The sequence below is a fragment of the Cryptotermes secundus genome, unplaced genomic scaffold, assembly GCF_002891405.2.
Source record: "Cryptotermes secundus unplaced genomic scaffold, Csec_1.0 scaffold1908, whole genome shotgun sequence".
In the NCBI taxonomy this organism is placed as follows: domain Eukaryota; kingdom Metazoa; phylum Arthropoda; class Insecta; order Blattodea; family Kalotermitidae; genus Cryptotermes; species Cryptotermes secundus.
In genome coordinates, this window is record NW_019734349.1 from 106,955 (window position 1) to 129,118 (window position 22,164).

Sequence of the window (22,164 nt, forward strand, 5' to 3'; positions counted from 1 at the left end):
GGCGTGTAAGGCTGACAACCTCACCGCCATCTATGAGCCGATTGTCTAGAAAATGTGGGAACTCAACATCTCACAACCATATGGGCCACCACGACCTGTTACAGGGATAGCTGTACTTTCTTTTTATGACCTGTGTAAATATTCGTGAATGCTGGTTAAATATGGTTTACAGTAGGTAGCCTTGACCTACTTCAAGGAACTAACCCGACATTTTTTGAGAGACCGAGGAAAGAGATGAAGTGCCTCAGTCATACTAACGCGTAATGCGAGTGCCTCAGATACCAGCCTTCCGAATGCAAAGCCACTACAACACGATTTTCAGTGAGAAGCGTTGGTAATTGGCATTCGTGTTTAAGGCGTCTTGTCTTAATGTCACAAGAAAGAACGCCAGTATGTGGCAGGCATGTGTTCTGAAATGTGAGTATCGGAGGTACTGGAAGACAGGCAGAATTCTGCTTGTAAAATGCCCAGCACGAAGAACACGCACCTCATAATTAGAAGGTTGCGTGTTTAGTCATGGACGATTTAAAGTTAATCATGACCACCATTCTAATAACGAAGAACTGTGTAACAGTCTGAGAGCTTATAGTACCTTCTGTGTACATTTGTCTATGCGTCTATCATGTAATTGAAGAGTGTAGTCTTCAAGGGGCCTCCTCTGTGGTCTAGTGGTCAGAGTTCCTGGCTACAGATCCAGAGGTACCAGGTTCGATTCCCGGCGCTACCAGATTTTGTGAGAAATAGTGGGTCTGTAACGGGATCCACTCAGCCTCGCTAGGATAATTGAGGAACTGTTTCAAGGAAATAGCGGCTCCGGTCTAGTAAACCGAGATTAACGGCCGTGGTGATCCGTTGTGTTGACCACGCGACGTCCTCTACCCGCTAAAGTTGGTACTAACTTCGCCGCCAAGCGGCGGTCGCTCGGTCGGTATAGGTCGCTTGCGGACTACAGGCCACGGAGCTTGTTTTCCTTTACATCTATTTCTGCCGTGAAAAGTGTAGTCTACAAGGTTGTAACCCCTTGTAGTTTGGAGACAGCCCTCTCTCTCTCTCTATCCTAAGTACATGGCGTTACAACTCAGAAGAGCGTATATTTCAAGGTCAACGAAGCGAGAACCAACAATCATGCCACAGAGTACTGATTTCATGGTGCTGACTGCCTTCTTTGAGCTCAGTTTCACACGAAATTCCATTTTGGGAGGTGGGGAGGCCGGAAGTTATATTAGCTTATTTATAGAAACCCACCACTTGACTATATCCGAAGCCAGTTGAATAAAATCTATATTTTCACATCCCATTTCTGAACAATTCAATTAATATTGTCTTGCAGTTCATACTAGGTCCATGGTAGGTGGGTCCCTGTCACCACGGCATGTCGCGTCCTCAGGTTGCGGATGGAGGAGACGCCCTCCAGTTTTGGAGGGAAGCTGCGAATATATTGAATAAGCAGTCGCGGACAGCGACAAGGGGTGGCCCTCCAGCTTGGGGCTAACAACTCGTCACCGTAGAAAAATATTATGTTACGAAAATGAACACAAAGCCTGGGACCTGGACTGATTCCTTGGATAAACGACCTAAGCTAATGATAATGGATATGAGATTTGGAACTTGGAATGTACGAAGTTTGTATAGGGCAGGTTCACTCAGGGCAGTGGCAGAAGAAATCTTAAAATGTAAGTTAGATTTAGCGGGAGTACAGGAGGTCAGATGGGATGGAGGTGGCATTGCACCAGCAGGAGACAACATTTTTCTATGGAAAATGGAATGAAAATCTTGAATTAGGTACAGGTTTTTTTCGTACATAAGAGAATCGTATCAGCCGTTAAGAGGATAGAATTCGTTAGTGATAGGATATCATATATAATACTAAAAGGTCGCCGGTGTGATATCATTGTTATAAAGGTTCACGCCCCAACAAAAGATAAAATTGATGACATAAAGGACAGATTCTATGAAGAACTAGAACCTGTATTTGATAAATTCCCGAAGTACCATATGAAAATTTTGTTAGGAGATTTCAATGCCAAAGTAGGGAGGGAAGACATTTTCAAACCAACAATTGGGAATGAGAGTTTGCATGAGATTAGTAATGATAATGGAGTTAGAGTTGTAAACTTTGCCACATCAAAACATCTTACTGTCAAAAGTACAATGTTCCCACATCGTAACAGCCATAAATTTACTTGCACATCTCCTGATGGGAAGATACACAATAAAATAGACCATATTTTGATAGACAGGAGACGGCACTCAAGTATACTTGATGTCCGATCATTCAGGGCAGCAGATTGTGATACTGACCACTGCCTGCTGGTGGCAAGGGTTAGAGAAAGACTGACAGTGAGCAAGTAAACAACACACAGAGTTCATATGGAGAGGTTCAATCTCAAGAAATTAAATGAGGTAGAGGGTAAAGAGCAGTATCGTGTTGAAATCTCAAATAGGTTCGCAGCTTTGGAAAACTTGGAAACTGAGGTGGATGTTAATAAAGTGGCACAGTTCAGATATTTGGGAACAACGATAACAGAACGAAACATGATTCAGGAGGAAATTAAGAGGCTATTGAACTCGGGTACTGCTTGCTACCATTCAATCCAGAACCTTTTGTCTTCCCGTCTGTTGTCCGAAAACATAAAAATTAGAATATACAAAACTATAATTTTGCCTGTGGTTATGTATGGGTGTGAAACTTGGTCTTTGACATTAAGAGAGGAACGTAGACTGAGGGTGTTTGAGAACAGGGTGTTTAGGAGAATATTTGGACCAAAGAGAGATGAAATCACAGGAGGTTGGAGAAAACTGCATAATGAGGAGCTTCATAACTTGTACTCTTCTCCAAGTATAATTAGAATGATCAAGACAAGGATGATGAGGTGGGCAGGTCATGTAGCACGGATGGGGGAGACGAGGAATGCGTATAGGATATTGGTGGGAAAGCCAGAAGGAAAGAGACCACAGGGAAGACCAAAGCATAGGTGGGTGGACAATATTAGAATGGATCTTAGAGAGATAGGATAGGATGGTATGGATTGGATAAATCTGTGAACACGGTGATGAACTTTCGCGTTCCATAAAATGCTAGGAAATTCTTGAGTAGCTGCAGAATTTGCGGCTCCTCAAGAAGGGGTCAGCTCCATGAGTAATTAAGTAAGTAAGTAAGTAAGTACATACTAGGTCTCTCAGATAATCGCCGTCTGTTTTTTGAAGCCAGGATATTGTGTATACCCCATTTCCTCCATGTTTGATATACGTAGTTCCTATTCGCGTCATTTTTACTGCCCAATACACAAATAACTTCGAACGAAAAGGAAAATATGTAGCCTTTCATTATACCTGTACAATTTTTCTAATTTTTTTATATTTCACCACTTTTAGGGCGCTCTCTCCAATGATAGCCCCACTGTCCTTATTCTTAAAAAGTAAAAAATAAGCTTATGAGATCACCATGCTGTCAGCCTCTGTATGTGTATCCCCCCTATCAACTTTTGAATCCCTGTACCAGTATTTACAAAACTTGGCATGTATTTCATGGCATCTGAGCCCATCTCAAGGGCGTACTTCATAAATCCAACCCATTAGTCCTTTTTGTCTGCATGTATATCCTCCTTCCGTTTCTAGACAACAGCCCGGTAAAAACATTACCGCGGCAATGAATACACCCGAAAAAAAATATAAGAATTCTGAATACGTCGTTTTCTAAGCGGTCTATGCCGTATCAAAAGAAAGCAGCTAATTACTTCTTCAAAGAACTTCGTGTTTCCATCCCATCTTGCATAAGTATCACACTCCATACTAAGCAGACTCTGTAGACGGTATGTCGTTGTTAAATAAATTATGAACTTGACGAACCAACCCATTAGAAACGAATTACTTCGTGCTCAGTACACGAGCGAAACTGCATTTCTCGGTGTGACAATAAAACAAGTCATTTACATCAACGGCAAACACAGCTGCCCCCCTGATGTAACTTCCACTCTGGAGTAAAAAATACATTTCGCGTCTTGATTGTGTTTCCTCCCTTGATCACTGCACCGTGTGCGCAGTCAGTGGAGAGGGTGTCACTAACGAAATGTCGACCCCTCCTTGGTCCACTTGATTCGTGCCAGTTAGCTCTTGATTTCCCTCCCGTTCCCCTCGTACGGATGGGCCGATTATGTGGCCCCCCGTTGTTCGAGCCATGATTATCGGTTTCGCACTGGGGAGGGTTTTCGAAAGATTCGCCAAGGTTTCTCTCATAAGATACGAAAACAGGCTTTGCGGATCTGTGCACTGACCACCTCGCTCTTTCCTGGAAACATCGCCTGAAATGTTTCCGTCCCACAGTTCGCCTTAACTGTACGCCTTTTGAAATAATTTTATTACTCATTTATTAGATGGTCTTATAAGTATGTATTCTAATTCAGTGTTTCTCAGCCGCCCGGCTGCGGCCCGGTACCAGGCTCTGGCGTCAATTATACCGGGCCTTCGCCTTATAGAAGGCGGGCTCACACACTTTGAGAACCACTGTTCTAGTTGTATATTCTGCTGTTTACAACTGTTGCGACCTACTGTAATCGTTCTTCGAATTCAACGCCGTTGCCAGGAAACGAAACACCCGTTGATATAGACTAGTTATAGTCGCCTAGCAACCAGACGAAAGACGGAGAAACGGAACACCAGGTACAAACTAAACTCCATAGCTTTAGTCCGCAAGGGAATTATACTGACCGAGCGACCGCCGCTTGTCGGCGAAGATAGTGCCAACTTTAGCGGATAGAGGGTGTCGCGTGGTCAGCGCAACGAACCCCCACGCTCGTTAATCTCGGTTTTCTAGACCGGAGCCGCATCTTATCTATTCAAGTAGCTCCTCAGTTATTCTCACGAGGCTGTGAGGACCCCGTTCTAGACCCACTAAATCTCAGAAAATCTGGTGGCGCCGGGAATCGAACCCGGGACCTCTGGATCTGTAGCCAGGAACTCTTACCACTTAAACCACAGAGGCGGTCGGAGAACACCAGATGAAAGGCTTTTATATGCAAAAGATATATTCTTATTTGTTACCTTAAGTGATATATTAGAACGAGGTGTTTAGGTGGGCAGTTTAGGCCCATAACGAGAGAGCTCAGCTGCAGAAATCTTTATTGTGCATGATACTCTCCTCACGTTCGACTTCCTGACGAACTGAATAGGGCAGTTCGTGGAAAATATAAATTTTGTCAGCTAAGCGTAGGAAAAAATTTGCTGCGTTTTTTAAGAACCACACAAGCACATAAGGAGCATTTAAGCAGATAGTACGTATAGTTGGGACCGCCTCTGTGGTATAATGATCAGAATTCCTGGCTACAGATCAAAGGTCCCGGGTTCGATTCTCGGAGCTACCACATTTTCTGAGAAGTAGTGGGTCTGGAACGGGGTCCACGCAGCCTCGTGAGGATACCTGAGGAGGTACTTGAATGGAAAAGAAGCGGCTCCGATCTAGAAAACCTAGATTAACGGCCATGAGGATCCGTTACGCTGACCACATGACACCCTCTGTCCGCAGAAGTTCGCACTACGCCTAGAAGCGGCGTTCGCTCGGTCGGTATAGTTCGTTTGCCACGGATTTTATTTTTTTAGTTGGTTGAGGGGCTATGCCACAAGCCGGAAGGTCGCGGGTTCAAGTCCCGATGAGATCATTTGAATTTTTCAGTTGACCTAATCCTTCCAGCCGCACTAGGCCCTGGGGTTTACTTAGCATATAACAGATATGAGTACCAGGAATTAATTAAATAATTTTTCCCGGGGAGTAAAGCGCGGCCGGCGCGTAAGGCTGACAACCTTACCGCCAACTTTGAGCCAATTGTCTAGATAATGTGGGAACCTCAACGTCTCACAACCCTATGGGCCTTCACGGCCTGTTACAGGGATAGCTTTACTTTACTTTAATACGTATGTTACTACACTGCTGTAAAGTGCTAGAGGAAGAGATATAGAACTCTTACTCCTAAAACTTTGAGATTACTGCATGTTTTATCGAATATTGATAGACAAATAATTGGATTTCATATTTTGGCCATCCCTGGCCTATAGACCGAGGGAGGAATTGTAAGCGTCATAATGGTATAAAACGACTGACTGACCACACTTGCAGCGATAGAACTCATCCCTTTCTATTTTTAATCCAACTGTTAATGGTTCTATTCCGATGAAAAAAAGAGAAGGACCAGGTACAGAGCGAATCTTGCTCAATTAAATACCCGTGCAATGTACACTGTGAGGGAAATGATGAACAGATAATGGAGGCACGCAACATGTGTGTGTGATTGGCATAGACTGCGCATATCCGGCGAAGAATTAATGAAACATAAAACTGCTCACGCCCGGACGAAAAAATCAAAAGAGGAGAGAATGCATTGCTCACATTTGAGCAGATTCATATCTTCAGTGTACGTATGCTTTGATAGATCTTTGTGTATTTGCCATTTTTTATGCATCCTGTTTCCCATATTTTTAAAACAATACTAAAGCAATATTAACAGTTATACCTCACAAAAGAAAGGCCCTGGATCTCATTTTCAAAGCCCGTCTCAATTTACCAGATGTATTTTTACTGTCAAGGAAATTTAAGGATATAAAAGACAGTTTCTTGCTTTCTGTACGTTGTGAGGCTGTAGACAGGGTGTGTATGGCTAAGATAAAAAATAACGTCCCTTCACTTCACAGCAGACCGCCTCTGTGGTCTAGTGGTCAGAATTCCTGCCCGGCTTCGATTCCCGGCGCTGCCAGATTTTCTGTGAAGTAATGAGTCTAGAACGTGGTCCACTCAGCCTCGTGAGGATAACTGAGGAGCTATTTCAAGGAAATAGCTACTCCGGTCTAGAAAACCGAGATTAAGGGCCTTGGGGATCCGTTGCGCTGACCACGTGACACCCTCTATCCGCAAAGTTGGCACTAACTTCGCCGACAAGCGCCGGTCGCTCGGTCGGTATAGTTCGCTTGTGGACTACAGGCCACGGAGTTTGTTTTTCACTTACAGAAGAATTTTTCGTAACTAACTCCGTGATAAGAGGATTTGCTTCAGAGGTCTCTAGTCCTGATTGAAGCTTCCACAACCGCAGTATGCGATGAAGTATTACCGGGCGAGCAACCGTGAGACAACAGATTCAGTGTCCAGTGTCCACTTGCAGTAATTCTGAGTGTTATACAACATCGTGAGAACCCTTTAGAATCTGCTAAACATTCTGTTACTTTGAAGATAGTCGTCTTCTGGGATCTGATGTCGTTTATTCTTGGTTTTAACCGACGTTTCGGAGGAACGTATCGCCTCCATCTTCAGAGCAGGTGAATCGCGATGCGAATACAGAGGGCAGTAGCTGCAATGATTCGGGAGTGAGGAGCACTAGTTTATATAGGAAGCGGAAGGGGGGGGGTCTGGGAGAGGGGGGACCAATGGGAACAGTGAACAGCGATTAAGGCCATTACATTACATTTTGTTACTTTGTCTTCCTGCTGACTAAAGCCATGAGCTCCAACCACAGAACAAATTTCTTTCGTCTTTTCGCGTGTTATCGGAATGAATCTCTGGACAGTTACCACGTACATTACGGAAAATTCAGGAAGATGAACTGGCTAACTTTAATTTTCAAAATTATTAGCCGAAGCCTGGTTGAAAACTGTCACCCCGAGAGCTGCAGTAGCTGGGTTCGGATCAACGGGGTTTAATCTATTTAATCCGGACGTCCTACCGGAAACGACCCTCGCTCCCAGCTCTGTCTCAGAGCGTCCGTTACACTGCAACGTCAACCGAGGGCAAGAAACTACATCAGGAACGGCCTTCCACTCTTGAAGAAGCTTAAGCGCTCGTTCGACGTCAGTAGGACGTTCTATCCGGTAGGCAATGCCTTCTCCAAGTGTTGGTCGAAAACTGACGCTCCTCAGCGATCCTTCAGTATGAATTCGACTTTGGTGACTAAAGGGAAGGGAACAAATCCAGACACTGAGAAGAATAGCACGAAGAAAAGAAAATGGCCTCTTTTGTAGGGACTGAGGTTGTTACTGTCTCGACTCTCAAACACATGTTTGCATTCAGTGCGTGGAGTGCAAAATATGTTTCCACGAAAGATGTGATAATGAGAGGGCTGTGAACACAGGACTGTGTGCTTTGTGTGATGAGGGGTGTGCTCTTTTAAGTAGCGACCCAGATCAAGTTTGGAAGCATTTGCTTTTTCAGGTTGTGCCTTATACGCATTTTATGATTGGTGTATTTTTCTAATAATTTATTGAAGTTTAGGAAAGGGGATTTTGAGTTTAAATTATTGTGTTGCTGTGTTGCTGATACATGCTTATATTCCTTATGTAAATTTTACTTTTATGAGTTTTATTTGAGTAGAACAGCTTTAGGCGTGGCTGGCGTGAATATCCTGCCTGTATTGTAATAACCTTTTTGCCTTTTCTCAAATTTACCTTCCCTTTGAAAATAAGACCAAATGATTTAGAAACAACTGCACGTCTGTGAAAATGTGAAGGTTGTAGATTCATAGGAAATTAAGATTTGAATTTTTCTGACATATATTTGAAGAGCAGCAGAAATTAACATTTTAGTGCGTCCTTTCACACTTCTAGGGGAATACATATTGTTGAATGGGGCACTGTTTTTCAGTATATTTCGTTAAATATCACCATATCGAAAAATGGTTTGAAATAAAACATGTTGACCATAATAAATTGCAGCTAATATATAAAACCTTTCTCCAAGGCTTCTCTGTTTTTTGCGTCTCTGGCAGCTATGCGGCCATAGTCGGAATATAGTGTAAAAACGGACTATGTCCACCGTGGTTTCGTTTCGTGGCGCCCGTTCAACGCATACAGTGATCACTGTTCTCAACCACAACGGAAGGGAATAGAAAATTAGTCTATGTTAATACATGCTTAAAAGATAGGCATAATCTGTAATAATTTCTATTATTTCAAATTTAATGATGAAGAAATGGCACTTCCCTAACAAGCGTGTTTGAGGTTCTCTCAGCGGTGTCTGTGAAGAGCCATATATTCTGGGGCATAACGTCGTGTAGAAGGAAACGTTGTCCCTGTGCTTAACAAATTAAACACTACGCAACGAAGACGTATGGGGAAGTGAATGTATAGATCCACGTTTTCATGACCTCGGCACTAGTTGGAGGTGAGTATATAACGTCGTGTAATCGATTGAAATTCAACCGACTTTTCGGAGGTTCACATCATCTTCAGATTAGAAGAATGAACCATTTAAGAAACCGGCATTAAGCAGCTTGGTTGCTGCCAACTTCATGCTGGTTTCTTGCTTGCTTCGACCCTGAACATATGTTCCTCCGAAACGTCGGTTGATTTTCAACGGACTACACGGTATTATATCCCAGGAGATACGGTTCTTCTTAATGTTAACAAAAATGTGTTTGATGGCGCCGCTTTGTGCAGGTATTACTATGACAAGAACATCATGACCAAGGTACACGGGAAGCGATATGCCTACAAGTTCGACTTCCAGGGACTGGCGGCGGCGACGCAGCCCGCCACAGCGGACCCAGCTGCCTACAAGTACCAGTCCGACCTGTTCATGTCCAGCTATCATCATTCCACAAAGCTGAACTTCATGAGTCCACATGCAGGCATCCCCTCGTCGTCAGGTCAGTACACATCTCGTCTGTCTCGCATTTAAACGGGAGCTCCGCTGTCATTGTTACATGGATCAGATCTGAAGTGCATACTTTCTCATCCTTTTCCTTCGAGATTAATTTTAATAATGTGACATGTAGACCCTTTGATAATTAACGACTGCGAAATAATTATACAGCAGCCGTTATTAAGTAACGGCTCCGCAAACATGCTTCCACGGCAACAGAAGAACTGTATTTGCTACTCGGTCTGTGCCAAGATATTATAAGCAGGGCCAGTTATTGCAGAAAGTCGGCTGTTGAGTGAGTGAGTTAGATAGAGGACTGCTGCAGTTCAGTCGTTGTGAGCTGTTGCTGTGAGAAGCCAGTAGCTGAGGCCGGTGGCAGTTCGGGAACCCAGAGCAAGGTGAACGTCTGCAGTTGGAGGCCGCTACCAAGAAACGACAGTGAAGACGTGACTTTGGACGCTAGTATGTGTGTGTAATAGTGAGCTGTAAAATGTAGTCACGCGCTATATTAAAGAGTCCAATAAATGCGGTCATCAGTCCAAAATCCATCTATAGCACACTGCATAAAATTATGTAACAATATTATTTTTCCGTAGCTCTCTGGGTCCGCTATTTAATTCGCCATTTGAGGTATTCCTGTTAAAATTGTGTGCATACATATTTCTCATCTCCCCCCTACTCGCTACCTACCCCGCCCATTTCACCCTCTCCTATGATATCAGGCTAATATCTGGTAGCTTGTTTAACGATGCTGTTACTACTCGGATTATGTGAGTGTAGCGTCTAATTAACTTCGTGGCCTGTAGTCCGCGAGCGAACTATACCGACCGAGCGACCGCCGCTTGTCGGCGAAGTTAGTGCCAAGTTTTGCGGATAGCGGGTGTCACGTGTTCAGCGCAACGGTTCCCACTGTTTCCTTGAAATAGCACATCAATTATCCTGACGAGGCTGAGTGAACCCCGCTCCAGACGCACAACTTCTCAGAAAATCTGGTAGCGCTGGGAATCGAACCTGGAACTTCTGGATCTGTTGGCAGGAACTCTGCCCACTGGACCACAGAGGTGACCATAGCGTCTAATCATTGTATGGTCATGAATAGTGAACTGAAGATTGTGTAATAGAAAGAAGTCATGGTGTAACCTAAGATACTGCCCTGAATTTGCTTCGAGGACCGAGGAATACAAAGGATAGTCGATGTCCTGGGGCCGATATTAGAAGCCCTCACGTCCCGAAGTGAGAGCGTTGGTGCCTGTGCTTAGTATAAATAATGAGGTCATGAACATGTAATTTTCTCCGTAGTTCAATCATGCGTACTTTCTTGCCGTCCTCACTACTCTAGGGAGTATCGTTTCTTTTCACATAAAAGTATACTTCATGTGACCTGTAGTTCACTCCTGCACAAAGTGACGCTGCTCGAACTGACTGAATTACGTCAATAAAAACATGGAGATTAAGAGTATTTCATGTCTTAGAACACCCCAGTGGGGTGAACGCCAGACTGCCTGTTGACGTACATTTCTGGACCCCAGAGACCAACTCCAAGTAATCAACTTTCGAAGCAACCGATTAATGAAGTATCTAACCAATTAGCAAACTAAGATAAAGAATAAACCAACCGTCAAAATACTTAGATATTATAGACAGACTAACAACTCATAAACTTGTAAAAAATATATAAATTAAACTAAGCAACTAACAAACTAATGCACAAAGTATCTAACAAATCGGCTAACATATTGTGGCATGTCGCCCGAAGGAATAGCAGTCAGAATAGACGTTCATTGCTAGGCAACGATTCGGTAAAGACATTTCTGCGGCAACGAATACGCAAGCAACAATCGAGTAACTTCCTTTGCTATGCAACACAGCTGTAAAAATGAGTTCCCAACAATAGAGAGGCTGTTTTTATTTGCGTCGTCGGTGCAGAGTGGTTGTAAAGAAGAGTTAGTCGAGTTTCGAGATGCCAGCCTTCCAGGATATGAGCTTGGGAGCAGAGGAATTGAATTGAGTTTGAGTTGCAGAATAGTGACAAGAAATGAATTAGGCTGTGAAAAGAAGACTTCATATGTGATTTGAAGTTACAATGAGACTGTTATAAAACTGTTGCCAGAATACGATTAGTGAAGACTGCGAACCTTAGTGCGTGTTTAACGGTGAACTGCGAAGTGTGTAGATCAGCTATAGCGCTGTATTACCTGTAGTCCCGAAGTGAATGTATAAGGTGTCAATAAATCCAATCATCCAATCCAAAACCCGTCTTATAAGTCACCCATAAATCCTACACGTGACAATATAATGAAATAAGTTAAAAAGTAGGTATTCAGGTAACTGACCGACTTAAGAGGGTTGGATATATTGCTTATTAAAAGTAGAAGTGTTAAAGATTATAGCCAACAGTCATGACTGGCAGAATTACTAGGTTTTCGGACTTTTCCCATCATTCTGAATTTTTTTTTTCCTTGGCACTACAGCCCCAGTGGGCCTAGCTCTACCTCCATGAACTTCTCTGTTCACTTCGGTTTTTCTAGATCTTAGACATACGGTAGGACTCCTTGGGCGGGTGATCAGCTGGTCGCAAGGCCTCTACCTGTACACAAACACAAAAAAACGCACACAAACATCCATGCCCTGAGTGGGATTCGAACCCACGATCCCGGCTTCCGAGCGAGCAAGACAGTGCACGCCTTAGACCGCTCGGCCATCCTGAATTTCAGGAAATAGAAAACACGACGATTCGAAAACTGGATCTGTTTCCATCTTTAGGTGAGGAAGACACCTACTCAGTTGGGCCCCTTAGAAAGAGCTAATCTCAATCACTTACTCACAGGATTAGCTCTTTCTAAAGGGCCCAACTGAGTGGGTATCTTCCTTCCTCACCTGAAGACGGAAACAGATCCAGTTTCCGAAACGTCGTGTTTTCTATTTCCTGGAATTCCGGACGATGGATAAAGTCCCAAAACCCAGCAATTCTGTATGTTATCCACCATCGTCAGAACCCTTTAGAAACATGACTAGGTTTTGTTTGTTCGCTGATGGAAGTTTTAACAGGGCTGCTGCCGTTAGTCGGCGTCCAGAGCCTCGTGTGTGGATGCAGGTTAATGACGAGCACCGCCGTTCTCTTTGCGGCGGGAGGAGTTTTGTTACCTAGCGACTAGTTCTTTTGAGCAGCGACTGCATGGATCAATAGATTATAAACCTGTGTTCCCTAAACACGCGTAGCCTGGGGCTCTGATAGCAAATAATGCTGTACTCTTCTATTATACCGCCCTCTTATCTCGTCTTCTTCGCCTCCTTTTAACGGCCTCTATCGTACCTTCTTTCATAACGACACTTCTTATGTTCACGGCAAGAACGGCCGATCAACCCACCTGACTGTGTAGGTAGAATATCTTATGGCTTGCAAGTAATATAAAACGTGTCGGAGTGTAGGTGCTTTAGGTTGTATCTGCTTGTAAAGAAGAGGTAAATCAATAAGTTTACTTGTTGGAATCTTCGACGTTTAGACACTTCTTAAGCGTATTTGTTTTTGTGAAACTTGTATCGTGCGCATTGTTCGTTGATGTACTCGTTAAAGTTCTGAAAACGAATTGTGACGCTGTGCTCTTTCTGAGCCTTAAAATTCGTCTTGTATTCAAATGGATGTTAAAGAAATAGAGTGGAGAGTGTGGACTGGAATAATCTGGCTTAGGATACGATGCAACGATGATCTCTTATAAATAGGCTAGCCTGTATGAGATGTTCCGTAGTTTTACTCAAATCCCTTGAAGTAGTTTTCAGTAACGAGGCTACAACCGCCTCCTTCCATATACTTTCCAGTGTATTATTTACTAATCATACTAATAATAATTCGACTCATATAATCTCTGCAATTAAATAAATCAATACTAAATTATATGAAAAGTAAATGTGTTATTCAGTATTCTGACGTTCACATGTGGGTATGCGTGTCATAGACTGATAATCACTGCCTCAGACAAGGATTAGTATTAACGAAAGCAAATAGCCTAACAAATCGTCATAAGAACCGCAACACTATGGCGGAGGGGTGGGGGTGAGGCGGGCTTCTTTTGTTATCTGCTACCCCTTGCAGAGTTATGTGGACCTAATGGAAGCCAGTCGACCATTGTTCTGAGGCCCAACATTGAAATGTCTCTCAACGTATTTTCCAGTGCATAACTCTCAGTCAAATTGTGTGGAGGCCTGGCTATAGAATTCTATGGTCAATGCAAACCTCCCCCTGCTTCTGCTGCTCTAAAAGGGCAGTAGTTTTTGGATTTATATCTTATGGTCGCCGCGCAAAGTGCGCTCTGTGTATGAACGCGTGTATCCATTAAGAGAGACCATGAAAAGGTCCCGTTGTATTACTGTACGTTATCTGAATGTAGCTGCTTAACAAGCCGATCTACTGCAGCAAGACGTCAGAAAGAAGAACACTAAAACTACGTAACTAAATTCCGTGATGAAGTTGTTGATAGTCGCTCAGATGATCAAGAAATATCACACATTGTATGGGACCGCCTCTGTGGTCTAGTGGTCAGAGTTCCTGGCTGCAGATCCAGAGGTCCGGGTTCGATTCCCAGTGCTACCAGATTTTCTGAGAAGTAGTTGGTCTGGAACGGGGTTCACTCAGCCTCGTGATGATAACTGAAGAGCTATTTCAAGGCTATTTCAATAGCGGCTCAGGTCTAGAAAACCGAAATTACCGGCCGTGGGGATTCATTGTGCTGATCATGCGACACCCTCTATCCGCTGAAGTTGGTACTAACTTCACCGACAAACGGCGGTCGCTCTTTCGGTATAATTTGCTTGCGGACTAATACCACGGAGTTTGTTTTTTGTTTGTTTGTTTGTTTGTATTGGACCAAATACGGTGTCCATAAGAATGGACGAATGGGTAGGAATAGTGGTTCGTATTTGGGAGATCGCGGCTTTAAGTCTCGGTCCGGAGATCGGTGGTTTCCCTCAGTACCTCCAGGAAATACCTCAAATTTGGTCACGATTTCTCGTCCACATACTTTCCAGTGCATTGTTCACTAACCATCATAACATGCTGCGCCATATAGTCCGAGTTACTAGATAAAAATAAATACAATCAGTCTGTCACTGGGCCCTGATGCTGAATCATTTTAATTCAGTCCACATATTCCGACATCCAGTTTAATGTTATCATTCCTTTACGTGTTCATCTCCCATTTTTTTTTCATTTCAATTGCTTAATCATGATGTGTCTTCGTTTTTACATCTAAATCTAACCATTATAAGCTTTTAATATAATTAAACAGGAAGTTCTGGGAAAAACTACTCGCCTATTTACGTTTTACGACACGGACCGCATAGAAGACGATCCGTCTCTCAGTTCTTCTATTGCTGTGTATGTGTACTTTGCCGTGGGAACGTTTTTACTGAGCCGTTGCCTAGCAGCGGTTCATATAGACACTGATGGCAAGGATATTTGGAGTACGCCGTTGAGATGGACTGGGTGGCATGATATACATACCAAGTTTCATAAAGATCGGTTCAGATACTCAAAAGTTGATAAGGGGGATACACAGACAGCATGATGATCGCATAAGCCTACTTTAGTCTTCTAATATAAGGAAAGTAGGCTAATAATGTAATATGTATAAATGTATCAAGACGGTATTATATTCAGTGGCATGCTCTTCGCTCAGAGTTTTACGAAAATCGATTAATTGTATCTGTGACACTGAAGGAGGGAACTCACACACAGTACGGTGTGCATTGTCATGCTAGAGAGAGCTATTTACAGAACTCTCGAAACTCGTCTTCGAGTTGTGTTTGAGATGCATGGCGAGTCCTGCCTGGTATTGGCAGACACATCACCTCCCGCCATGCTTATTGTGCCACTCATTCAAGAGACTGTAAAATCACACGCAGTGTATATTTGAGCGTTCAAGTGTGTAGAAGGGAGCTGAACTTTCAGCACAGTCATCTGTCAATCGATAGTTCCCAATTTTTGACGGAAAGGCGGGGGGGGGACATAGATAAAATAGGGTGGGGGTCATCAGTCACTGTAGCGGTCACTTTGTCCGAACGCAATCTCGTTTCTGGAGGATAATAAGAAAAATAATGGGCAGAATAATACTTGAACCCTTAAATAAAACTGTATTATGTTCTCTCTGTGGGAGTGATGCCTTTTCTACCAAAACAAATTGGATTTGAAATTGGTTGGTTTTACTGGGTAATGGATACTAGCCTGTTCTTTGTGTTGCTCTTAGCGTATTGTGGAAGCAGTTAAGCGAACAAATCTCTGAACTTTGAGGCTGTTGCCAACTTAACTCTAGCTTAGGTCGTTATGATGTGGATTTTAACTGGCTGTAGGTTTCGGGCGTGATATCAAACTGAAAAAAAAAGAATTTTATACATAACAGAGACTCTTTCTTTTAAAGTAACGCCTTTGCATGAAAGATTTTCTAGTCCCTCACTTTATTTAATGACGATATCTCTGCTGCTAAGGTTATATAAGGCCGCACCATAGCTCAGGCTGTTAGTTGCTGGCTTCCCACCGCGGCGGCCCGGGTTAGATCCCGGGTCTGGTCAAGTGGGATTTGTGGTGGACAAAGTGGCGCTGGGGCAGTTTTTCTCCGAGTACTTCGGTTTCCCCAGCCAATCTTTATTCTACCAATTGCTCCACAATCACCCTCACCTATCATCTGGGGCTGGTACAATAGGCCAGAAATGGCCGCAGTACAAGGGACTTAGTCAAACCCCACTAGCATTAAAAAAAATAACGGTATGGTGGTTATGAGGGGACACGCGGTAGCGTAGTTTGTTGAGGCACTATGGTACAAGCCGGAAGGTTGCGGGTTCGAGTCCCGATGAGGTGGATTTTTTCAATTTATTTACTCCTTCTAGCAGCACTATGGACCTGGATTCTGCTCAGCGTATAACAGTAATGAGTACCAGGAATCTTCCTGGAGGGTAAAGGGCGGCCGGCGCGTAAAGCTGACAACCTTACTGCCATCTGTGAGCCGATTGTCTAGATAATGTGGGACCCTCAACGTCTCACAACCCAATGGGCCTCCATGGCCTGTTACAGGGATAGCTTTACTTTGACCTTACCTACGAGTATTTATGGTGATTATGAATTACGAATTGGCAGAAATATGGAAGAATATGTTGTGTGAAATTTGAGGATTTCAGAGCAGTGGAGAGTCATACCTGGAAGATGGACGTAGTATGTTGCTTCGAAGCGTTGGTACCCTGCTACCAGGCACCACGGTGGCACAGCATAGAAGTTAAATAGGATGCGTAGTGAAGTTGTATTTATTTTCATAGGCACTTGACTGGATACGAAGAGTCGCGTTTCTGTGTTTGTTGTGAATCTGGAGCTGAACACAGCGTCATGTCGCAGACATCGTGTCTTGACTGTTACATGTCTTGACGCATGTCGGTGTGCGTCAAGACACGATGTCTGCGACATGACGCAAAGAAAGTAGCACAGTTGAAACGAATGAGATTATGAAAACCGCCGCACACCGGTCTCAGTCATGATGCTGACGTCAGCTTCATGCTGACCAATCACGAATGAAGCAAGACTGAGTCTTTTGCCTCATTTCTTGGTGCTTGTCTTGATGCAGTTGGTGTGCGGCCGCCCTTAGAGTTTCATTAAATATTCATCACTGCTTCGGAATATTCTCATGAAGCAAAGACAGCAGTAGACGGGGGCAAGAGAAAATAATCTCTGTTTTAACCCGTTTATAATCTATTTGTTTATTGTGCCACAATTCACAAAACCAGTTAGCATTTTTTTTGTCAGCGGTAACAACATTTCTACTGATCTTCACTAGGACTACTGACACGAATTTCCGTTTCTGTATAATGCCTTAAGGTTATACGTGAATCCCAAGAAGTCGCCGTATATAGGTTAACGTGCTTGTTTCGGATTTGGGAGATCAGGAGTTTAAATCTCAGCTCAGAGATCAGCTCTCTTTCCTAAGAATGTCGTGTTCTTTTCGGTTATACTTGACGAGTACTGGATAATGCTGTCACGCGCTTTGGGGTGTGTGGCTTATAAGACGGGGTTTGGATTGGATGATTGGATTTATCGCACCTTATACATTCACACAGTTCGGGATTACAGGCGACACAGCGCTATCGCTATTCTGCCCATTTTCCAGTTCACGCATTAATGGTCTCATTCTTCACTAGTCGCATCCTGGCAACGGATTTATCACAGTCTCACTGTCACTTCAGGTCACACATGAAGTCTTCTTGGCACCGTCTGATTCCTTTCTTCCCGTTTGTTCTCAGTCATCTTGGACTACAAGTTCTCCCGACTACTGTTCTGTAGTCCTTTGCCATGCTTCTATTATTGTATACTACTTCGCGTCTTCTGACCGTGCTCTTTGATGACCATCGGCACGGACTCCACGGAAAACACCTTCTGTTGTTAAGGATGCGTGGATGTTCTTTTCTCGCGTGCGTTTGTGTTGCGGGAATGTGTTTACCGACCCGTTGCCTAGCAATGGGTATACTCGTCACAGTACCTTAAAATGTGTCACGGTCTTTCGCTTCCACACCAGGTTCAGTATTCACATTCACTTCGTATCCTGTGGAGTTGAGAAAGAATCGATGGTAAAATTGAGACTCGTTTGTTAAGAGAGGTCAGCAGGAATCATAAGACTGTAAGTTGAAATTTACAAATCTGCTCTTCCTGCGCGTAGCATCCGCTGCTGTACTCTGCATCTCATCAGCCGAAATTTTCAAGGGATTACCTTGCAGTGTCCTTGTGTCTGAAATGTATTATACAAAAGAAGTTTTGTACATAAATATTTACAGGCGTACCTGTACAAAACTTCACAATGAATCTCACGCTGCTTATTAGAGATCAGCATTACACTGAAAGCTAAATACCGTTTTCACGTGACAGCCTTTATTTATTTTAAAGCGTATCATATAGGCAGATTTTATGTTCATCTACTAAAAGCACTTGTCAGATGGCGACAGTCTTTCCAAAACCGAACGTTAACTTGGTGGTCATGCTCTTATTACTGATGGAATAATTTAAAATGCTAAAATGTTGTATACAACGATGTTACGTTCACACCAAGTTTCGTAGAAATTCATCACGTAATCCTAAATTTATTACGACGGGAACCTACTCTCTCGGATCAAATATGTCTCCTTAAAATACGAGTATATTGTAGGGCCTAAGTATAATAGCAGTATTTGTTGTGCGAGTATCAGCATTTCAGGGAACTGAGCCTTCAGACAGTGTTTGAGATGTAAGGCTCTGAGAAGGAAGAAATAAACAATAAATAGAACGCTCGAATCGAGGAGAATAAGACGGGTAGGACCTGTGGCGTATATGGAGATGATGCTAAATTTGTACAAATTTTAGTCGGAAGAGCCACAACTGAAGATACAAATGCGACGACCTAAACGTAACTTGAAGAATATTATTAAAATGAATCTCAGAGGAACAAGGTATGAGGATGCGCAGGTTTAATATCAGGTGGGGAATTTGTGTTCACCCGAGCGAGTGTCGGCTTCCCAAGAAGATTCCTGTAGAGTTGGGTTAGGCGTCCGTGGCCCCACGTTGTTTCGTGTTTCTGCCACTGACTGCAGACACAAAGGAGATTTACTCAAAAGGATAAATTACTCTTTCAAGTTTCATATTCATGTTTCAAGTGGTGTCAGTACCTTTGTGAATACAGAAACAAGCCCTTTGCCAAGCAGGATTTCATACGAGACTGCAAGGCAAAAGGGTGACTTGCAGGGAAGTGCCATTAGTTTCAGATTACTGTAATTTTGTAAGTATGTGAAACGTAAGTTGAAGTATGATTTTTCTTAGAGTACCGCTCTGTCGGAAGCCAGGATCGTAGGTTCGAATCCCTCTCAGGGCATGGATGTTAAGTGTTTATGTGGGTGTGTATGCGTTTTTCTGTGTTTGTGTACAGGTAGAGGCTTTGCGGCGAGCTGATCACCCGCCAAAGGAGTCATACCGAATGTCTTAAAATCTAGTAAACCGAAGTGAAACGGAGAGTTTCATGGAGGTAGGCCACGGCCAAAATTGGGGCTGTAGCGCCAAAAGAAAAAAAAAAACATAATACCTTACGATGCTCCTTTGGTGGTATTGAGACCATCGGGCGTTTGGAGGCTCTCCTTCAGTTACAACATGTTTCAAATTGTTGGGTAAATGAATCCGTTCCCTGAACTTTAAAACTTAGGAATTCTCCTCCCCCTCCTCCTCCCCCTGCTTCTTCACTCCTTTCTTGACGCACCGCAGTCCCTTAGATGTGGGCTCAGTTCATAATAAGGTATGTAAATTCTCAGAAGAGAACAGCCCCGATTGGTATCTGAACCCCGGATAGCAGTGTTGAGGCAGCCACAGATGATACAGACAGTAAGATAGAGAGTGTAATGCTGTGTGTTAGGTTGATGTAATTACTTCTAAAGTTTATTCACAGGAAATTATTACTTTACACGGAGATGGACTGAAATATGTATGTGTTGAGCTTCTTGTACAATGACAGAACTGGATTTCATTTTTATTTCTTAGGCTCTGAACATTTCAATTCCAGACTAAAAACCCACTTCTCTCTCTTCTAATTATACCCCCGACCAATATCCTCCCCTCACACAACTGTCACAACAACAAAGATGAAAAAACTACCAAAAATCTTACAGATAAAAATAATTGAATTCGCAGCGAACTCGTGTAAGCAGAGCGTTTCGCATTTTTTTTTTACTGATACAACAAAAAATGAAAATAAACTCTTTTCTCTACTCCAAACTTTCTTTTAAATTAAAAAAGTATAACAGGAAACTAAGTCTGTCTGCCATAGCGTGACGTAGTCACACAGAATAATCGAGTTCCCAGGGGAGACGCAAAAGAAGAAGTGAGTTAATTCCTGGAAGGAGGTGGCTGTTCTGCTGCTCCGAGTATTCCGCGTTTCCTGCCGTCATTTGCTGCAGAATCAATCATGACTAAAGTTAAAAAAATATCTCACAAAAAGAACTCTTGAATATAGGATTTTATATTAGTTCCTTTTCTTTTTGTCTTGTGCCAGATTCTGCTTGCCACTGCAAAGCTTCCAACTGCCAAACTGTCATTCAGTATAACTATAACAATTTAAGTTGGTTCAGAAAATTTTCAGAGTTTCTTTTTTATGTTGGTAACTTTGACAAATGAGGGAGAAATTGCTGTATGCGACTTAAAGTACTCCTACTTTCCTTACCCCGCACATCTCGTTTCAGTTTCCAGTTTGTGGAGGACAAAGCGAGGTCATGTCTCATTATCAGAGTCACAGTTACTTTACAACTGGCGGTTTACCGCCAATCAGTTCATCGTGGCGACAAACCCCTTGAGACCCACGACCAGTAATTTGATTTTCCAACTGAAAATTTGCAGTTATAGCCCTTATGTAACATCCTCTGTGAAGAGAGGATGTGTCTGTCGTTTACAATTGCTGCTGGCTCCTCGCCAGCGCAGTCATTCTCAGGTCCGAGTCCTGCGGAAATCGCAGGGCTACGGTGGAGGTATTCGACGCCACCTCCACATGGGATTCTCCCGTTATCGCTTTATTATTCTCTCTCTGTTATATTTCCTCCGTACCTTCCGGTGCGCTACGCATGTCCGTAACTGTCCACTTTATGCCGTCGTATGGGTCGCGAATAGAATAATATTAAATTGATGGGTTTTATAGAAGTATTATTATGGCGATCAGACCAAGGATAATTTTTTTAATCATCTCCTTTATTGACAATCAGATACTACAATCTTTCAGTCAAGTTGCTGTCTTGTGTACAGTTAGTTACGGCTTGTACACTTCACTGTCTTGAGAGGGCCACTTCCACCGACGCGTCCCTCAGATTTTTAGATTTTCTGGCCACTTTCGCCCGCTTCTTCTGTGGTCCTGTTGATGTAAAAGCGCCTGGAGCAGTGGGTTTGGGTGGTTAGCTAATTTGCTAAAGTGGTTGATGCTGTGTTCTTTGATGACTTCTGTGACGTACGGAACTTTAAGGTCCGTGTGAATGGATGGTTAGACACGTACCATGGTGCTTTTACGATGAGACGGAGAATTTTTGATTGGGTTCGTTGGATGGGATCTACATTTGTTTTGCTGGCGCATCCCCAGAGCTGGATTCCGTATGTCCATATTGGTTTGATGACTGCTTTGTATATTAGCAGTTTGTTGTAAGTGGATAGGTGTGATTTTTTTCTCTACGAGCCAGTATAGGTCTTTGATTTTTTGATCCATTTGTCTCCTTTTCGTGAGGATATGTTGTTTCCAGTTGAGCTTGCTGTCGAAGGTAAGTCCGAGATACTTTGCTTGATCTTTTTGTTGGATGGTAGTGTGGTTTATTTGAATCGGGGGGCATTTGCCTTTTCGAAGCGTGAACGTTGTTTGAATGGATTTTGCTTTCATTAACCTTGATTTTCCATGTTTTTTAGCCATTTTTCTATGAGTACGAGTTGGTACTGTAAGTTAGCTGCTGCTGTGATGGGATTACCGTGTGTGGCGAAGATATCCGTGTCGTCGGCAAATGTCCCTATGAGTGTCTTGTGGGATGTGGGGAGG

At 43.2% G+C, this 22,164-nt stretch overlaps 1 protein-coding gene across 1 annotated transcript in view; it reads left to right on the forward strand.

Moving 5' to 3' along the window:
* Positions 1-22,164, forward strand: part of LOC111868729 (transcriptional regulator ERG homolog) — a 108,769-nt gene that overhangs the window by 78,068 nt on the left and 8,537 nt on the right. The window contains exon 6 of the mRNA XM_023859655.2: positions 9,412-9,620. Within this exon, the coding sequence (XP_023715423.1) occupies positions 9,412-9,620 (209 nt within the window). The remainder of the gene's footprint in view (positions 1-9,411; positions 9,621-22,164) is intronic.